General features: G+C 30.9%; 2 protein-coding genes across 4 annotated transcripts in view; one reads left to right on the top strand and one right to left on the bottom strand.

The window, feature by feature from the left end:
- LOC115881102 (globin) overlaps nt 1-6,634 on the top strand; it is a 42,183-nt gene extending 35,549 nt beyond the window's left edge. For 2 of the 3 annotated variants that reach the window (XM_030898478.1, XM_030898477.1), the window contains exons 2-4: nt 2,221-2,397; nt 3,344-3,566; nt 5,910-6,634. In XM_030898478.1, the coding sequence (XP_030754338.1) occupies nt 2,237-2,397; nt 3,344-3,566; nt 5,910-6,047 (522 nt within the window). In that variant the 5' untranslated portion in view covers nt 2,221-2,236 and the 3' untranslated portion in view covers nt 6,048-6,634. Of the gene's footprint in view, nt 1-1,193; nt 1,838-2,220; nt 2,398-3,343; nt 3,567-5,909 lie in introns of those variants that run through there. The other variant, XM_030898479.1, reaches the window with a different exon arrangement.
- Nucleotides 6,124-21,041, bottom strand: part of LOC115881101 (MOXD1 homolog 1) — a 91,791-nt gene continuing 76,873 nt past the window's right edge. The window contains exons 6-12 of the mRNA XM_030898476.1: nt 20,869-20,989; nt 19,027-19,168; nt 18,806-18,922; nt 13,519-13,820; nt 11,097-11,275; nt 8,405-8,553; nt 6,124-6,902 (exon numbers count right to left, since the gene is read on the bottom strand). Of these exons, the coding sequence (XP_030754336.1) occupies nt 6,723-6,902; nt 8,405-8,553; nt 11,097-11,275; nt 13,519-13,820; nt 18,806-18,922; nt 19,027-19,168; nt 20,869-20,989 (1,190 nt within the window). The 3' untranslated portion in view covers nt 6,124-6,722. The remainder of the gene's footprint in view (nt 6,903-8,404; nt 8,554-11,096; nt 11,276-13,518; nt 13,821-18,805; nt 18,923-19,026; nt 19,169-20,868; nt 20,990-21,041) is intronic.

The raw sequence follows: 21,041 nt of genomic DNA, 5'->3' as shown, positions 1-21,041 counted from the left end.
TACTAATTCCGTTAGTGACCATTCTAATCATTGTCGCATTGGCATATCTACCAATGACAATGTGCAGTGGTGTTAGATCTAGAATGACCTCCATTGCTGCTATTGGACAGGTTCTCATGGCTCCTGTGATGCAAACACATGCTAGTCTCTGGACTTTCATAGGTTTAGCCTTGCCGTCCGTTGCTCTAGTTTTGTGTACCAGGCAACTGCTCCATAAGTAATCATGGGTCTTACTATCATGGTATACATCCAGCGCAAAATGTTAGGGGAGCAGCCCCATCTATTTCCGGCCAGTCTTCTGCATATCATGAGAGCCTTTATGGCTTTGCTGGTAGTGTTCTTAATATGCCTGTTCCACAGGAGTTGATATTGTCCAGGGTTATTCCCAAAGTTATACGATAAGTAGTTTCTGAGATACAGCCGGCGTCCATTCTTAGTTGGTCACCCGGTATATGAACGGAAATTTACATAACACTGTTTGTTAAAAAAATAAGGATGTGATAATTATATAGTTCATATAAAATAAACTTTTAGTCACGTGATTTAATTTCACCTGTATAGCGTTGCCCACTTTTACATATTTTCTTTTAATCAAAATATTTTAGGAAAAAAAATAAATTAATTATAAATATATAAACACTTATTATTTACATCACCAAAACTCACCTTTTTAACAGCACTTAAGAGACACATCTACTACCTCTTTCCCGTTCAAAATATTTTGATAAAGTTGCGATGAGTTTTTTACGGTTATTAAGCTATCTTGTATACTTCGAACTAAAAGAGGTTCTAAAAAGAACAATGTTTGACTGCAAGGTCTCCTAGTAAAAAATTTTAAGCTTAAAATATCGCAACACAATTTAGTTAAACGAAAAACTCGTAATACAAAACTAAAGTGTCAAAACGAATGACAATATCAGGAAATAAATAAATGTGACAAATTGACATCAAAGCTACCACCTGTATCTCCAGCGACTCAAAAGTCAGTGACCCAAAATAATAACACCAAAGGTGCTATTATTTTGAGTCACTGACTATACCTAATCAGAAAAATACCAAGAAAACCAGTCTTATATTTTATTATCTAAAGCACCTATTACTTCTACAATTCTAGCTTATGAGTATACTTATGGTGTATTAAAAATAGACATAGGTAATCATTCTTTGTTCTAAAAATTCTTTTCTATTTTAAGGATCTGCAAGATGCGACAGTGGAGCTGTTCTCTGCTGTCATGAAGCCAGATGAACTGGAAGCATGGAAAAAGACTTTAGAAGTAGCTTTTGGTGTGATACTGAAAGGATTAGTTGAAGGCGAAAAGCTTTAAAACTCATCTGACTATGTTGCGCATATATATAATGACTCTAAGTATATGTAACGATAATCGTACTTATTTATATATCATATTTTTATAAAAAAGATGCATCTATTAACTACGGGTATACTAAAATACTCTTTTAGAAGTAAAATAGTACAAATTGCGTTAGAAGACTATTTTAAACATTAGACAAAATACTTTTTTGACTAAAGTATGAGTATGGCAAAACATTACAATTTTATATTGTGAAAAATAAATCTCATTAATTTTTAATAGTAATAGCTAAACTAAACCAAAGATTATTTTAACAATCTGTTTCGTCGTCTATATCGTGATTTTAACTGTATATATTTTAAATTTATAGTGTGTTTTGTATTTTTTTCACTAAACCTTTTAAAACTAAATCAGTCACATTTATACTTATATGAAAATATATTTTAATATATAAATATTTCTTCAGACATAAGATCATAAGTGTAAATAAATGTTTAAATAAAAAATGTGAGTAATGTTCTAAAGCATTTTATTGTGTTTTTTTATAGACTTACTAGTAAATTAATTTGAAAAATTAATTCAAAATGTGTTAATGTTTTGATTTTTTGATTGAACTATTAATACCAGGCATACCGTAACATCGTTTTTATTTGATCCAGCTATATTTTATGTAGGAAACTCTTTGGTACTACTTTTTGTATTTACCAAGTACCATTCTAATAAATTGAACACCCACATGTATCTGCATCATAAGCAGGTTATTGTTGGTTGTTTGAAACAGTATGACTATTTAGTCATACTGTTCTTAACTTTAGTTACTTAACTATAATGGTTATGAGGATGGAATTACTCATAGAAAAGAAGAAATTAACATTGATAGATATTTGGTAAAATGATATAATATGTGTAGGTACCTAAAACACATAATGGGAATTGTGGCAAGTAATTTTTGGGACACTGGTAGGACTGATGACGCAGACCCAGTTACTGGTTTGACATCTAGGGATGTATATTTGATTACCAAGACATGGAAAACGTTAAGCGATGGAGATGCAACTGTCAAAACTGGAATGGAGATGTTTTTAAAGTAAGCATTTAAATTAAAATAACAAGTAAATAAAGATGACAATTTAAAATTAGCAATCGCGAATATTTCTTAGACAAATAATCAAAGAACACTGTCAGGAAGATTTCAAATATGTTTTGGGACACTTTTGGACCCTTTTGGATTTTTTTAATCGAACTTATTTCTTATGTGTCACACTATTAAGCTCGTAGCTTTCTCTTTACAGTCATTTAGTATAATCATAAATAGAACGATTAGTTTTTGAGATATCGTTGTTTAAAAGTGAGCAACATTTTAAGAAAACTTAGAAAAGCTAGTGATTTTGACTTATCAAAAAATTGTGTCAAAGGTCTCCAATACACCGATTTGATTTTGAGATCATTCCGATAATATTTTATATCTAAGATATAATCTCTATTGCTACTATTTACATTGTCACCCTGTATACATTTAGACGACTGGTAATGATTTCACTAGGCGGAAAAAATAGAATGCTGTTATAGAGTGGCCGCAACTAAAGTTGAGGCCAGACGCGACCTCAATGTTTTACTGATGAACTAAAAGTTTAAAGATGGAAATTACTATTCATCTTTGCTATTCATTTTTAAATACCAGAACTCTAGAACGTCATTCTAATATAATGATTTAGAATCTAGAATAATCTAGAAGTATGTTTTACTATAATGTTTTAGAAGAATGTTCATCCAAAAAGTAAAATATATAAATGACAATAATTATTTATATACAGTTGTTTTAATGTAGTGTATCTTTGGATATACGATTATCAAAGGGTATTCTAGATTAGTTTTAAAACATAACGAATAAAGTGTGGCTTTAGGTTTAGCATATAATAAGGTTTTTGTTTGTTCGCTTGTTGAGATGTATACTATAAATAAGGTTTTTTTGCAGTATTCCAATATTTGCCTTTTGAAGGGTTAGTAAATTCAATTTTTAATTTTATTTGTAGATTGTTCGAGAAAAATCCACAATACCAACAATTATTCCCATTCCGAGACACTCCAAAAGAAGAATTGACAAGCAACAATAGGTTCAGAGCCCATTGCATTAGCGTGATATATGCATTTACATCGATTATTGCAAATATCACCAACGTTTTATTGTTAAATGAGTTGTTAAAGAAGCAGGGAGCAGCTCACGTACCTAGAGGAGTTCCTGTACACGCATACTCAGTAAGTATCCCAACTAGCATTTATAGTTGCAGATACGTAACTGCTACTATCAAAGCCATTACAAAGTGGGCGGTGACCATCGGCGGCTACGTCATATATTCGTAGCTGCTAAGTAACTGCGACCAAAATGGGGAAATATTTTTAGCCGGGTAGTGTCTTGGGTAGTTTTTGCCACTAAAAGAGTTACTATAATGTGTTACTATAAAGTAGCCTACTGGTGAATTGCAACTTATCTGTTACGAAGCTGCCTAGTCGCGGGTTCGTGGCAGCCAAGTGTTATCCACAGACATGTGGAACTTTCGTAAAACTGTTAAACTTTATTCGCAGCGACCTCTTCTTGCAATTTCACATTTCATAAAAATAAATGTAAAAATGATTTTAACGCCTTTTTTAGGTAAATTCCAGAACGCAATCGTCTTTACTGAATAAAATAGTGGGTTTATATGACAACATTTTCGAGCGCCTTTCAAAATATTTCAAATTATTATATTATTTGCAATAAAAACTCATGTAGTAATTAAAAAATAATAATAATTTGCTTGAAACTGGGGTCAAACTTTAAAATATTAGTCCACCGTCCGAAATAACAAAATAACTAAGAAAAAAAGCTTTAATCTAGGTATATTTAGCTTGAATACGCATAATGTTTGAGCCATTTGGATGTTCGTCGAAAAAGTCATGAAAAAATAGGTCCGTTTAATCCGAAAAATACTTTATAGTTCCATATGTTTCCACAAAGTACCGGGATCAATAATATATTAGGCCAGCCCTACTCGATAAAGTGACAATTGTAGCTACCTACCCAAAGGCGACTTTATAGAAACAATAACTTTTTTGGGACTACATGGTCAAAGATTCTTTGACACTTAATTGGAGCGTTATGCTACACCGATTGCCGCGGTGGCGACTATACATTTCATTGGTGCCACTATAACGTTCCATCTTGTCCTTTGCAGTTCCCATTTGGCGACGCGACGACGCGAATATGCCAATTCAATACAGAATAAGACGGTATTAAATTTTTATTAATCTTTTTACTCACCTTAGGCATTTTACAAAATATTAATAAAGCTTATAAGCAAGTAAAAGAAAACACTAAAACAGAACAGCACACGATGCAATCTGAAGCAATTACATTTATTAGGGTAGGTATATTAAGTTATGGTCACTATAAAGTAGCCGTTTTTGATCCCCGTGACTTTTTAGTGGTAATGTATGAGCGACGGCTACTTTATAGTGACCTAGGAAGGTAGCAGTAACCATTTTGCTACTTTCAATGCTACTATAAATTAGAAGTAACTAGGCGTCGTGGCCGCGACTACCCCGTAACTTAAATTGTTACTATAAAGTAACAATACTTAATGAAGGCATTATGGTAGCACTTGTTAGTAACCCTACTTTGAAAAGTTACTATAAAGTTTTTGTTTTTTTATGGTGTCATATTCGAAGATTCGGGTAGTTCCAGCCACTTCTGGGAACTATACTTTAGGGGCAGTGACTTTTTAAAAAGGACTGGGAACTATATTTTTGCTAGTTGGGATTTCTCAATAAAAAAAAAATTTCTTAAAAAAAATGGCTGAAGCCTTTGTTTTTAATATCAGAAAATTCCACAAATCTACTATAATACACCATAACAATACACTTTAAAATCTGGGCAACTTTTTATTAACCACCTTTGTATTTATCAGCAGGTGGTTGAAAATAAATTATAAGCGTTATTTAAGAATTTGTTTTTAATCATACATGTCTAGTAAAAGTGTTTAAGTTATAATGATTTAATGGACTGTGGTTAGATTTGTGCAAAGTTAGCTTCCAAAAACTCTCTTGCCTCTGATGGATTTAGAGTAGATTATTTTTTGAGGTGGTTTTTGAACTATTTCACTGTGACCTATAAAGATCTATTTTGGTGGTTCTATGATCTCTAAGATATTTTTTCTAGTCATATCCTTTTCAAAAAGTTCAATAACTTGTAGACTGAACTTACATATAGTTGTTTGTTAAATGCAATTTATAATTGCCTGGTACAAAAAAATGCACATTTGTGCAGCTATCGCACTTACACAGAATGTGTTCAGTAATTTATTATTTTGATTGACAAAACCTGCACTGATTTGTCTGTCAGTTCCATCAGATTTAAATGCCTGTTAAGGTTGCAATGCCCTGTTAGTAGAACCACTAGAATTTTGACAGTTGTTTTCCTATCTTTACTTATCAGGTCTGCTGTAAATTTTGGGCTAGTGTTCTACTATGGACTCTTTTGCTTGTCTTTGCCCTGGTAAATCCATTAGTCATTAGGTTATCCATTATATTATATTTACAATATATTATGTTATTATGTTACAGGAATTGAAAGATGTTCTAATGGAATTATTTTCGAAACAGATGAACAAAGAAGAGCTGACATCTTGGGATAAATTTTTAAAATTTGGATTTACTACTATAGCCGAAGAAGCTAAATCAACTGACACAAGCAAAGGTTGACAATACGTTCAGAAAACTAACAAAATATTATAATCTATTTGATATTAGAAAATAGGGGCTGATAGAAAAAGAAAATTTCCTTAAAATATTTTTATATTATATTTGAAATCATCAAACGATGTTATAAGTACATTGACTGGCGTTAGCTATTACTAAATTTTAAAGATAATAATTGTAGAAAAATAAGTTCTTAAAATAAATTAGTACAACTAATAAAATCTACAACTAGTTTAAAAAAACTCACAGCATCAATGATTTTTCTTAAAGTAATTCAATCTTAAATTAATAAAATTTTTGGTCAGGGTAGGATGATATTTACACTAGCGATTCTACGGTTTATTATGTACAAAAATAAATACTATTCCTATAATAAATTATGAAAAACAAAATTATATACTTATATAAAAGAAAGACGTAACAAAATTATGCCGAGAAACTTTTAAAACAATACTTTTTCTGTGTTAAAAATAAATAAATTAGATTTTCTTCATGTGCGTCAAATAAAGAATAAATGTATATGGGATATTATGATTTTGAAAACTTTCTTGTGTATATTACTTGTAAAACAATATAAAAACTATTTATAATTAAAATTTGGTTTTCTTTTTCTGTCAACTACTTTATCATCGGTGTATTTAACAACTTTTTTTACAAAGTAGTTATAAAGAAAGCATTCTATGTAAGTTTTCGTCTTATCATGATACTAAATATGATACTGAAAACTAAGTTCGAAAATTGCAACACCTTGCTCATTGATGCAGAACTTGTATAAGCCCTTTTGGATTTGTAGCTGCACTGGATGTTCTCTTTGTTCTGATACTTTTCAAAACGAGGTAAATTCTCAATGGTTTCTTTCTGAAAAGGAACATACTTATTTAGTTATTTGACTCAAACCAAAAAAATTTTGATTTTCTAATTTGTTAAAATTGTTATGTTTTTTTATTTATTATGATGATATTGTCCATTAATTTTTTAGACAACTTTATGACAGGAGATACTAAGAGATAGTATAAAGGATCAACATAAAAAATAAATAAATTAAAAAAAAAAGCTTAAAATTGTTTAGGAGTCATTTTTGTAACCAATATTTTTTTTTATGATATCAGCAATAAGGACAAGCTATACAGACCGGACCACCGTAGTAGTAACATAGGGAGAACCGGACGAATTAGCGTAGACCCGTCCGCCGGATAAAAAACAGGCGAAAAAATGCGATAAAATAAAAATAGTGATAAGAATTATATGTGATAAGTATGTTTCAGAATTTGTATTTATTCGTGTTTTAATAGCCAAAACGAATACATAGATTCTCGCGACAGTTCTCGTGTAAAATTAATTTTTTAAGTAAAATAATGGATGTTTACGAAGTTCGTGTGAAAACTCAAATTGTAAAATGGTATTTCCAAAATAGGTCTTACCGGGATATACAAACAATTTTTCCACAAATTTTTGTAGACAGGCTAATTCCATCTTTACCTACTGTATCAAGAGTTATTAATAATTTTGAAACACATGGGTGCGTGTTCCCACAAAAAAACAAAAAGCCTGATGTGTTGATTAATGAAGAACAGGAGTTAAAGCAAGTGTTCATTTGTGCTACAGCGGATCAAAATCCCACGTTTTCAAGTAATTAAATTGCTGAGGTGGTTGTCCTGCCCACAATGCCCGTATTGTTCACGAATATTTGAACAATACTTCTCCCAACTGTTTAATTAGTGGATATGGAACTATTTTGTGGCCCGCTAGATCACCAAATCTTTCTCCCAATGAGTTATTTTTGTGGGGTTATGTAGGGTTATGTAAAATCCAAAGTGTATTGTCATATTAGGGCTAATAATCTGGATGAGCTTCAAGTAAAAATACGAGAGGCTTTCCAAACTATTAGCCCTAATATGTTAGCCAATGTTAGACGGGGATTTTACGACCGCCTAGGCTTCTGTCTAGCACAAGAAGATGGTCTTTTTGAACACTTGTTATAACTTTTTTTATTTAGAGTAATATTTTAGTTTTTTTTTGGGTTTAGAGAATTTATTTATTTTTAGTTTTGGCTTGTAAACACACTCAAATAATAAATATTTAAGTATTTTCATTTTAAATGTTACCTTAAGTGAAGGTAAACACTTAAAATGAAAATAATAAATACTCGGCACCCCTCGAGTCGTATTCCTAGTCTGTCACGACCGACCCGTCCAAGTACAACTGCAACTCCCTACTGCCTGACCAGCCGACTAACCGGCAGTGACTCTCGAGAACGAACGCAAAACGGGTAAACGTAAATTCGTCCGGCAACTTGCTATGTTACTAGTAGCCTGGTCTTCTCTGTATATAATTACTAATATTATAAAATTATAACTTACAATAGCTAAAGAATCATCCCTCTTTCTGCAAAACGTCATATGGAGACCGTTGTAGAAGTATTCCTCCATTTTCTTGGTAAGTATTGTTTCGTTGTACGGAATATTTTGCAGGTGTGACATGAATGTCTTGTTTCGGAACTCAGATGGCTCTAAAAAGGAAAAACTCAGGGTAAATTTAAAACCATCAGCAGCACGGTAGTTTATATGAATAGTTTGAAAAATATGATAATTGCATGAGCTGCTCCTTGTAAAATATAAAAAAATATTGTAGAATTTGTGTAATATATTAGCAAAAATACAGTTTCACAGATAATCGTATTAGGAATTATATTTTAACAGTCACTCTCTAGCAGATTTCTAGCAGATCCCTTCCTAACAAACATCTTCTAGACAACTCTCCTAACAAAAAAACGAACAGGAATTTAAAGAATCTTTTTTTATACGTAGCTTTGATAATCTGTAATAAACATTTTTTTTTGTTAAAACGGATATGGTAAACAATGTTTATCGTTCAGAGCCAATATTATTACAAATTCTTGCACATTTCGATTTGTGGTCTTTTGGGTTTCAGAAGAAATTTGACCATTGTTTTGACCTTAAATGCCTAGAAACATTATTTCACAGTTTAATAGAACTAGAGAATAGTAACACTGTCTCAACAGCGCTACCGGCAAGTTGCAATAGCTGAAATTGTAGGATTAACCAAAGCGATTTTTCGCGAATATTAAAAAAAATCAGGGAGACAAATGAGGCCACAGACCGGCCTGGAAGAGGTAGAAAGAGTTACTACTGGTGTGCAAGACCGTCAAATATCCCTAATTGCACGACACAATCCCCTGTACTATTAAAAATGAGTTAGCTCGCCTTGAAGGAGTAAATGTTTCAAGAAAGACCATAGCAAAAGGACTCCATGACGGAGGATTACATTTAAGGAGGCCTTTACGTGTTCCGAATCTTAATTTATAGCACAAAATTACGCGACTACAATGGGCTGAGGAGATGAGAGCAAATAGACTTAATTGGAATTTCGTCATGTTTAGTGATGAAACAAGAATAGGCCTGTCAGACTCGCGACGAGCTTTGCTCTGGAGAGTATCTGGAAGACGAGCACGCTTGAATGCAGCTCAACCCCGTGTCCCGTTTCAAGGGGGAAGCATTATGGTATGGGCAGGTATAATGTACAGAGCTCGAACTCCTCTTGTTTGCCCTCTGTGGGCCGTTTCTTAGAGACGTTTTAGAGCCTATTGTGCGTCCATTTCGAGAAGCAGTGGGGGATGAATTTGTTTACATGGACGATAATGCTCCTCCCCATAGCACTTTATTCTGAAAACGAACGAATTTTGCGAGGGAGAGGGTTTAAGGGAAAACTGTGGTGGCCACCGATGTCTCTAGATATGAATGTGATCGAGCATGCTTGGGACATGCTAAAACGCCATATTGCCAAAAGGAATAAAAGGAATAAATAAATAAATAAATGCCTTTATTGTCAAAAAATTTTTCAATTTGTAGACAAAGGTAAACTAACAAAGTAAAAAAACAAGGTAAACAAACAAACAAACAAAAGATAATACAAAACATTATACAAATAACATTGTCAGTCTTATTGTTAACATAAACATTTATAAATGTTTATAATGTCAAAGAACAAAAAATAAAAATAATATTCAAAAATATTTAGCTAGTTTATAGTAAAATATCAATGACCTCTAAATAAATTCATTTCGATGTCATTAGTAAATATAGCAATAGCAAACGTTAGACCAGTGTTTACAAGATCAAATTTGATTTTCAAAATATAATTCATTTACGGCGTAGAAAGCCTTGTCTAGTAAATAAGAGTGCAATGCTTTGCGAAATGAAAAAAATGATGTTATGGATTTGATTTCAAATGGCAGGTGATGTGCATTTTTTTCGAGTTGTATAATATTGAACTTTTAACTAACTCTGAGCGTGGGGTAGGTAGATAAAGATCTTGCTCCGCATTCCTGAGTGGATAAGTGTGAGATGGCCTTTCTTGAGAAGCTGATACATGTTTACATATTAGGCAAACGGATTCAAATATAAATAAGGAAGGAAGAGTCAATATTTTTAATTTTTTAAATTAAATGATCCCCCCCCCCGTACCTTAAATGAATTGAAAATTGCTGCGCGCGAAACATGGGAAGCCATTTCCTCAACATCTTCTGGACAACTTAATTGAGAGCATGCCACGTCGTCTCACAGCTTGCATTGAGGTTTGAGGAGGCAATACAGACTATTATTTGTGAGAAATAATTAAAATTGTTTTCAATATTTTCTGTTTAAAATAAAATTTGTGTTTGTTGATTTTCACTCATTATGAAATAAAATTATAATAACAGCCTAGTTGCACTTAGATTTTTAATTTTATATTAGTTAGTCGTATAGTAAGCCAATATGTGCAAAAATATAAAAAGAATCATATTAGGTCCAAAATAAATTAAAAATATCGTTATATGCAATAATTTTGACCATGTGTGTAAGTATGTATGTACATATATGTTACACTCTGTATATTTTAGAATTACTTTTTTTTTCTTAGTAATCATAAATAACATTATTACTTGGTAAAACACTCCATTAATCTAAGCTCGTCTGTCAATCATCTTCAAGACAATCCCGTAACAATACGCCGAAAACAAAACTTTTTTGCCCGCACTTAATATTCTCTTACCTTTTATAATTAGTTTCTCGAACACACTCTGGTCGGATGTTTCGCCCTCGATACTGTACTCTTTGGCGTTCTTTAAGGCCATTATCGCCCTCAAATTGGCTTCGGGTGACATCTCATCCCCCGGCCGACTCTCGAACGGTTTTTGCGTTATCGTCGCCGGCGAATATTCGGTTTCCATTCTGAAACCGATTTTAACAGGCTAGATTCGAGTTTTTAATTAACAGATCGGGCGAGAATAATACAGAAAAAAGAAAACGAAAAACGATTAAGAAAATATAAACGTTTTTTTGGAAGGTTTATTTTGTTTATTTGAAGTCTGTAAACTTTACAAAAACAAGTAAGAAAACAATTTTAAATGAATGATTTAATCTGGAAAATATGTATAAACGTGTTCCGAAAACAAGTAAAATTAAGATATTTAATATATCTGTGATTACAGAAAATAAACTTTTTCCTTGAAAATTGTAATTTGTGAGAGAAATTGAAAAATGAATATCTTTTCTCTGTTTAATATCTGTTTTTATTTGTCCAAGAGAATAGGCCTTCAAAATACAAACAATCAAACTTATATGGAATCACTCTTTATTTCTGACTAAATTTCTTGCAAGGATAAAAATTGATATACAATTTTAAGATAAGGCTTTTTGTTGTAAATAAACGTGATAATAAAGAATAAACGACTGCTGCGATTTATTTTCTTTTGAATTTTGTGTTCAATAGTAAAATCACGATTGTCTGGTAATTTTCATTCAATCAAAAAAAATGCCTTATGTTGGATTAACAGATGTATAGAGGGGAAGAATTATTGCTCTCACCGAACAAGGAATGCTCCAGAGAGACGTAGCAGAGATAGTAGGCGTTACTCAGGGTGTTGTATCCAAAACATATGCAAGATACTTGGAATTAGGAACATACAAGGATAGACCCATACAAAGTCGTCAAAAAGTCACAACTGAACAACAAGACCGCCTTGTGTGCCTAAATTGCTAGAATAAATCCCAATGTTTCTCGTCCAGAGCTACAAAGACAACTTCTGACAGCTATAAGTGTAAACATTTCAGTTGAAACTATAAGAAAAAGGCTTCGTGCACGAGGGTTATCTCGGCAAAATAAAATTGACCGGCTAAATTGATGCCTTCAGCATTAAAACTGAACAACTGATAATTGGCAAAATGTTCTTTTTTCGGATGAGACCAGAATTGGCCTAAGATCAGATAACCATCGAATTCGGATTCTCAGAGCTCCAGGAAGACGAGCGAGACTTCAGGTTACTGCCAAATCTGTACCAAGATATAAAGGAGGAACTGTAATGTTCTGGGGAGGTATTATACTAGGAGCAAAAACTCCATTGTTACCACTTCAACAAATTTTAAAGGGTCGGAGATATGGTGATTTGGTGCTAGAACCAATCGTTAGTCTTTGGAGAGCTGCAATAATTTTAAGTTCATGCACGATAGTTCACCTCCCCATACCAGCAGAGTGACTAGAGAATGTCTTGAAACGGAAGGTGTCATAGTTTTGGACTGGCCTGCCTATTTACCAGATCTAAACCCTATCGAACACTTGTGGGACCAGCTCAAAAGAAGGGTTAGAGCTCGTCGAAACAATCCAGGAAATCTCGCACAGCTTATTGATGCAGCATTAGCATAATGGGAAAACATACCCCAAGACCACGTGGATAATTTCATAAGAAGAATGCCAGCTCGGATAGAAGCTTGCATAAGGGCTAAAGGTGGCAACAAGGAATATTAAAATTATCAATTTTCTTTTTGTTTATGCTTTTTGGCCACTAAAAATTTAAATCTTAATTTCGTTTCAGAAACCAAAAAAATACCATTTTGTTTATTTTGGGAACTGATTAATTTTTTTTATTGCTATATGGATTATTTTTTATTAAAAGTCATTGGTAAGGCCTGAGTGTTATTCATAAACAGAAAATTTTCATAAATCTCACAAATTCTGAAAAATAATAGATGATTCCATATAAGTTTATTGGTTGTGTGTACAAAGTTTTGGTAAAAACTTGAATAAATTACGACGTTCCTTCACTGGCAATCCTTGGCTTGGCTGCGCTAAAATTATAATCGTCATTTCCCAGTCGTCGTTGACGCTGTTTTTTTTATTTTCTAGCAAGATATGGCGTTGGTAAATAACAAAATTTATAAAAAATAATTTTTATTAATAGAAAATTTTTGTTCTATTTATTGTACGGTAACAACATTTTTACGGGTATCAGTACTATTAATTAACATAACATAAAAGTAGTGAAAAAAATGCAGAGACAAAAATATTAGTACTCGACAAATATTGTTTAGGAGCCTGTATAAGCGGGGTTATATTTACTGTAACAATATCTAACTTAATGTAAAAATATTAAATACAGTTGTTTTTTAATAGATAATTAAATTAATGAATTACTTACTTGCCCTCTAACAGAGCTGCTTCTACTTGACTCATATTCTTCCCATAGAACTCTTTTACTCCCAAGTTTTCGAAAAAGTAACGCACAGGAGGGATGGAATAACACCCGGCTAGTTCGGTTCTGGGATAGTGCAGTACAAAAGCTAGGCACATCTCTTCTCTGGTAGAATATCCTCCTAGTGTTGGCCTGTTTCTTCCTTCAGTCGAGTAGGTGCATTCTGTGATTAGGCCATCGCCAGGAAGTATAGTGGTGTCTTGACTGAGTGCTCGTGATTGTTGATAGTTGAAATCATAGTGCTCATCCTGAGGTAAACAACATTTTTAGTTAGGGGTATAAACACTTAGGGGTGTAGAAAATAGAAAACAACCTATTTTCAGACCTAATCAGACAGAATATACAGGGTGGCGCCTCTCTTACGCCGCGGAAGCTCCAAGGAGAACGGTAGTTTATACGGAAATAACATTTTGGCAGCATAATAAATGTAGATTAACTGAAAGCATTTTATAAAAATATATAGAATTATACAGGGTATCCCCAAAAAAAGTTACATAATATCAAAGTTGTGTTTTTTCTAATGGAACGCCCTATATATTAATTGATTTTCGGATTCTAGGAAAAAAATAAAGCTGAGTTTTATTAAAGAAGCATATACCTAAAATCTAAGGATTTTGACATATTTTACATTTTATGAAAATGAAGGGCAAATTTTAAATTTCGATAACAGCTACTTAAATTTTAATTGATATAGCCTGATATTTAATTACAGTAACCATTGTTTGTTAAACCAAATTGAAATTTGACCCGAAAAGTTATACAGGGTGAGACAAAATTAATATGGAACATTAGTCACTTTTAAAAGCAAGTTACTCCTTTATTTTAAATGGAAGACCCGGTATATTTTTCCGGTGTTCAATGGGGAATTTATATATTTTCAAAATATTATTAAGGTTGCCTACCCCTCAGACAAAGATTATCCTAGATATTTTAATTTTTATGATTTTGCGTCAGTAGATCTTTATTATTTGAAAAAATCTAGGGTGGCTGTGTGATATACCATTTGTTAATTTAACAAAAATTAAAGATTGTAGAGTAAAATACTCAACGGTAATAAAAAGATACACGTTTAAAACATATTTTAATTATTACAGAATTAAAACTAGATATAAACCTATAATTATGTGACAAAAATTAGCTAGATGAAATCAAATGCTCAAAATGCTTCCTTTCCTGTTAACTGCATAAAATTATTGTCCTGTCAAAAGGGTCTTTTCATTTCAAAAGGTATTATGTGGAGTTCTACCTCGAAAAGCAGCTACAATAATTTCTCTCATGTTGTAGACAATAGTTGGTCGAGTTTTGTAAACACTCTCTTTAACATATCCCCATAAAAAAACCAGACTAGATAAAATCAGGAGCATTTAAGTATTCTATTAATTTTAATAATAACCAACAAACTAATAGAATAACCAACTAGTAGAATCATATCAATTCTCTCTGATGTAGGATAAGTTTGCATTTTCGGCAAATTTCTGAGAAATTTTTTTGTGTTTTAACTGACACAAAATGATAACTAGTTGTTAAAGTTGGACTAATTAGACAGCTACTTTGAAGTAACGTCAGACATATCACAGCCATCTAGATTTTATCAAATAATAAAGATCTACTCAGATCATGTAAATGAAAATATCTAGGAAAATCTTTGTTTGATGGGTAGGCAACCTTAATAATATTTTATATTATTATTAATAGTATTTTGAGACATGAATTTTCCATTGGGAATATGGGAATAATATACTGAGTGTTCCATTTAAAATAAAAGAGTAACATGCTTTTAAAGGTGACCAATGTTCAATATTAATTTTGTCTCACCCTGTATAACTTTTTGGATCAAGTTTTGATTTGATTTAAAGTACAATAGTTAATTTAACTACATATTAGGCTATACCGGGTAAATTTCAATTTAGGTAGCTTTTATTGCAATTTAACAATTGTTCTTTATTTCTAGAAAATGTTAAATATGTCATAAACCTTACATTTTAGTCATATACTTCTCTTATAAAGCTCACCTTTATTTTTCTCCCAGAATCCGAAAATCAATTAATATATAGGGTGTTCCACTAAAAAAACACAACTTTGATATGTAATTTTTTTTGGGGACACCCTGTAGAACTCTCTATATTTTTAAAAAGTGCTCTGAATTAAGCTACATATGCTCAAAAAATTTCATTTCAATACAAACTGTCGTTCTCCTTAGAGCCTCCGCGGCGTATGAGAGGCGCCACCCTGTATAAATTTATACAGGGTGCACATATGTAAAAAAGCTTCATAGCATATATATGTATAAAAGAATGAATATAAATGAAATAAATTATATAACTACAAACCTTTCTAAATTATAACCCTACAAGATTATGTCCATTTTGTCAGAACAAAACAACCAAATAAGAAAGTTTATAAGACTTGTTATATTTATGCGTGTTATCTAAAAAAAGAAATATATAGGTATATTAAAAAGTTTTATTTAAGTTTTTATGAATCGGCAACTTAACTGAAAAACTTGATATGAAATACTTTCTCCAAACAATTTAGTTATTCAAAACTTTTGCTGAATTTTTTCATGCCTTCTGATAAAATACTTTTACAAAATTCCTAATAATAATCAATATTCCTAAAAAAAACTCTATTCTAATAAAGATTTTCCGATTTTAGTTCTGATATTTATATGACCATGTAATTTTCTTTAAAAATATTAAATACATGTTCCAAATAGAAAATATTAATTGGGTATTTTAGATATTTTCCTGCATACGATTTGTTATATTATTTGGCGAGTTTTAAACTTGACAGTATATTTTTTACCAAAATTATTTTTCTGTCATAAAATATAGCAGTTTTAAATATAAAACATCACTTTGCATTTAGCTTTATTGATTTTATAGAGGTTTTTGAATTGTTTTATAGGTTTTGGTTTGGGTGATCTTTACTATTAGGCTATTAGCTATATTTATCCTTTATTTTCTTTATTCTATTAATTATCCAATTTTTTCTAGGCTTGCCATTTCTTTTAATACTTTCTTTCTCTTCTTTAAATGTAACTTTAAGAGTATAGTTAGTCTTTATTACCACATAATTGGACAGACCTTTAACTTTTATTATTATAAAATGTTAACTACTAGAGTTGTCTACTCTTTTATTACATTCCTTTTAGATTTTTTCCACGATCAATTAAATAATCGTTGATTTTTTGTTACTAAAACGATGATGTTTTAGCATATATTGGAATTTAAAAGTATTAAAGTCCAATAGAGTGCTTTAATTTTGCTTGCTAATTCGTCAATAATTCATAAATTCTGTTTCGTTTTGCCAAAAATTAACGTTGCTTTGTTGAAAATATGGTAAAAGCAGACGCGAACGCATCTGCTAAAAAATAGGCATTTAATCCTATTGTTTCTGCTACTGCAATCCCATATGTATGCTGTTAAACATGTAATTTATTTTTTACTATATAGATTATTTATTAATTTTACGGTGATATATAGAAAAAAAATCTATAGCAGCTCAAATATATTTGAGCTGATATAGATAACAACTACGAATCAAATCTATTAAATTTCCGTAATTCTAGATTTAATTTGTGAATTATATTAAAATATTTTATATTAAATAAAACAAGTACTTGTTTTATTTCAATATAAAATATTTCATTTGAGAGATTAATAAAATTATGTACATTTATCTATATACAGGGTTGTTCACCACATGCGACACGGAGTATTGTAGCTAAACGATCAGATTTTTACAAATTGTAAGTTTCGGGTTCGTTGAATTAGAATATTAGAGCTACAATTTAAAAATATTTTTACAAGATACAGAATGTCCTAAATAAATAAAAAATATCAAAGTTGTATTTTTTTTAAATGGAACACCCTGTATATTATTATATTTTTAGTTTCTATGATTAAAATAAAGGTAAATTTGATTAAGGTTTATCACACTTAAACCTTACCCTTTTTGAAATATTTTCATTTTTGTGAAATTGCAGTAAAAATTTTAAGGCTTCATTTCTCAAAAGGTATTAAAGTTTTTAATGTTTTTAATACTAAATATTTACTAGTTTATTTATTGATCAGTTATTGTGTTGCAATAATAAAAATAATACTACCTCATACAGAGTGTCTAAAAATTAATTTTAAATAATTTGTAGCTTTAAACGGCAATAACTTGTTCAATTTAAATGAAACACCCTGTATATTTAAGGAAAATGAGATGCACAATTTAATTGCATTATACCACTTTTTACCTATCCCTTCAAGTTTTCGTAGAAAATGCATTTTCCTATAATTTAGTTTAGATCACATTTATCAATATACCTATGGAATATTGACATTTTAGATAGTTTTTAAAGCAACAAATGTACAAAATATACAGGTGCTAAAAACAATAATATTACTAGCCCATTTGTATACAAAAAGAAAACTATCTAAATCTTTATAATTTAAATAGTTTATTATTTATTTACTTTAATTTTATTTTAATTTTTTAATGAAATAAACGAACTATATCGATAATATTAGTATCTGTACTCTTTAAAAATTTGTTATATCTTTAAAAATAATCTAAAATATCAATATTCCATGGGTATATATATTGATAAACGAAGTCTAAATTTTTTTCTAAATAATCTAAATTTCTAAATAGTCTAAATTTGATAGACAATAAAATGTTGCATCTGATTCTCGTAAAATATACAGGGTTTTCCATTTCAATTAAAGAATTAATTGCCGTTTAAAGTTAGTAATTATTTAAAATAAATTTTTAGACACTTTGTATAAGGTACTATAATTTTTATTATTGCAACACAAAATTTAGTAAATAGAAATACTTCAGTACAATTTTTGGTTTTAAAAACTTAAATACGCCTAGTATTTTGACAAAAACCTAAATATTTCAATAACGGTAAAATTAAAATGCGGTAAGCCTTATCAAATTTATCTTTATTTTAATCGAAGAAACTAAATATGTAATAATATACAGGGTGTTATAATTAATAACTAACTATACTTAATAATACAACTTTGATATTTTTATTCATTTTGGACACTCTGTATCTTCTCTGTATCGTAAAAATATTTTTAAATTGTAGCTCTAATAGTCCTTCAACCAACCCAAAACTTACAATTTGTAAAAATCTAATCGTTTAGCTACGATACTCCGTGTCGTATGTGGTGAACAACCTTGTATATAATTTATTATAGTACTGCAATAAGTATTTAAACGTTATAATTACCTCTGCTAAAGGGGGAAGTTCCCTTCCACCTCGTATATGTCGAAGTTTCAACTTTCTGCCAGCTAAATGCGAATGTAGCATCACCGAGACGACATTAACTCCTTCTTTGGGGAACATCTAAACAAAAAGCACATTGATATACTCGAATGACGCAAAGGAATCTTTTCCTTTTGTAAACAACAGGTTAAATGTGAAATTATAATGTCTGTTTCTAGGTTTACCTCTTTAGTGCATCCCAAACTGCAGTATCCGGCTGTTTTGTACTCTCTTTGAAACGGGGGAATGAAGTGTAATGTGGACGGAGCGACTCCTGTTATTAGAATGCCTCCTTCGTTTTCTCGTAGTTTGTTACTGTAGAATAACCTAGGAAATAAAGTTAAATCTATTATAAGAGTGTCGAATAATAAAGTTTTAGTTCCTATGTTATCACAATTAAAAATACAGGGTGCTACAAATTCGAGGTACGAGCATTGGTATCTCGTTAACCGGAATAGATACGAACATGGTTAAATTGGGGCAAAGTTGTGCCTTTGGGATGTTCACCAAGATGCCATCAAAAAAGTTTTAAAAATTTCAAGCATTGCTGAGTTTTTTGGAAAAAACGGATTTTTATGAAAATCAATTTTATTTTTTCCTGTCGTTACTTTTTAGAAAATCAAAAAACGAATTGCACATTCTCATAGCTACTTTATTAGGGCTGTCTGATAGTGTTTTTGGATTTTCGAATTAGCTGATAGTTTGTGAGATACAGAGGCCAACTTAATTTTTTTAATACGAACCTGCATTTTTTATTTCAGGTTCTGAAATAACTCGGTCCCATGTACAATGATATGCCACACTTTATATTTCTTTTTGTTTTGGGTACCTTAACAACAACAAAACTATTTGATTATTATTTAAAATAATATCAAGTCCGACTCTGGTTTTTAAATTATTTAATCTGATTATGTTCATCAGATTCATCACAACAATATTGATCAGCGCTAATTAACATTCAATAAGAAAAATCCAGCCAATTAAAATATTCAAATAAATCATATCCAGGTCAGCAATTTAAAGATATTATTATTATATTATTTTTTTTATTGTGACTTTGAAATCTGAATATACGATCTACTAATATGCATCATATTAATCGTAGTTATTATAGATAAATCAACTTCTAAAAAAACTTGTTTCTAACGCTCTACATGTTCGAAAGGGTTACTACCCTCCCTATTGCACAAATTTATTTTTCGTTCAATTTTACTTATAGCTCTTTGAACAGATCTTCTTCTAATACTTCCGAATGCATTTTGTACTCTTTATTGTAAATGTTGAGTGTATTGATTTCACTTTTACAAATGACGTCAAGTAATGCCCCTGCTCCTTGGTGACAGGTCCAGGAACCTCGCTGGCCATTATACTGCTCTACCATTTCCAATTCATCTTCCGGGGAATGATTTGATAGTTTTTGGTTTGGTTTGGTTTGGTTGTCATATATTGTATTTATATTATTTATTTTAATGCATTTGATTTTCCGTATTCAATGTTTTACCCAACGTCATTGTTAAATTTGAAAGCTAATCAATATATTGTAACGATGAATAGATTAAATATTTAAAAAAATAGAGCCAAACTTGAAATTAGTTTAAATTGATTGAGTTCAAATGTCCGAAACAAAAAAAAAATAAGTGTGGCATAGCAACCAAAAATTAATGTGGCCACAAATTATCAGCTAATTTGAAAAAATAAAAATACTGTCAGATAGCCCTAATAAAGTGGCTATGAGAATGTGCTATATAGTAATTTTTTTAAAAGTAACGACATGAAAAAATAAAATTGATTTTCAAAAAAATCCGTTTTTTTCCAAAAAACTCAGCAATCCTTGAAATTTTTGAACTTTTTTGATGGCATTTTGGTGGACGTCCCAAGACGCAACTTTGCCCCAATTAAACCATCTTCGTATCTATTACGGTTTCCGAGATACCCCGAATTTGTAGCACCCTGTATAAAACTGAAATTTTATTTTTGCATCTTATTATAATGTTGATTTTATTTCATCACCCTGTAGATACACTAACCTTAATCCCGACGTATCAGAAATAGACTTCATCTGAGGGTTGTCAAAGTGTACTTCCAACATAAAATAAGAATTTTTTTTGCTTGCCAAAGGTAATCCAACATGATTTGGGAAATTCTCACCTGTTAAAGAAAAACCATTAATATTTATTTATAAAATTAATATAAGAAAGGA

This window comes from Sitophilus oryzae, unplaced genomic scaffold, assembly GCF_002938485.1.
Source record: "Sitophilus oryzae breed Bouriz unplaced genomic scaffold, Soryzae_2.0 scaffold_169_pilon_pilon, whole genome shotgun sequence".
NCBI lineage: Eukaryota > Metazoa > Arthropoda > Insecta > Coleoptera > Curculionidae > Sitophilus > Sitophilus oryzae.
This window is presented reverse-complemented; position numbering and strand designations above follow the sequence as displayed.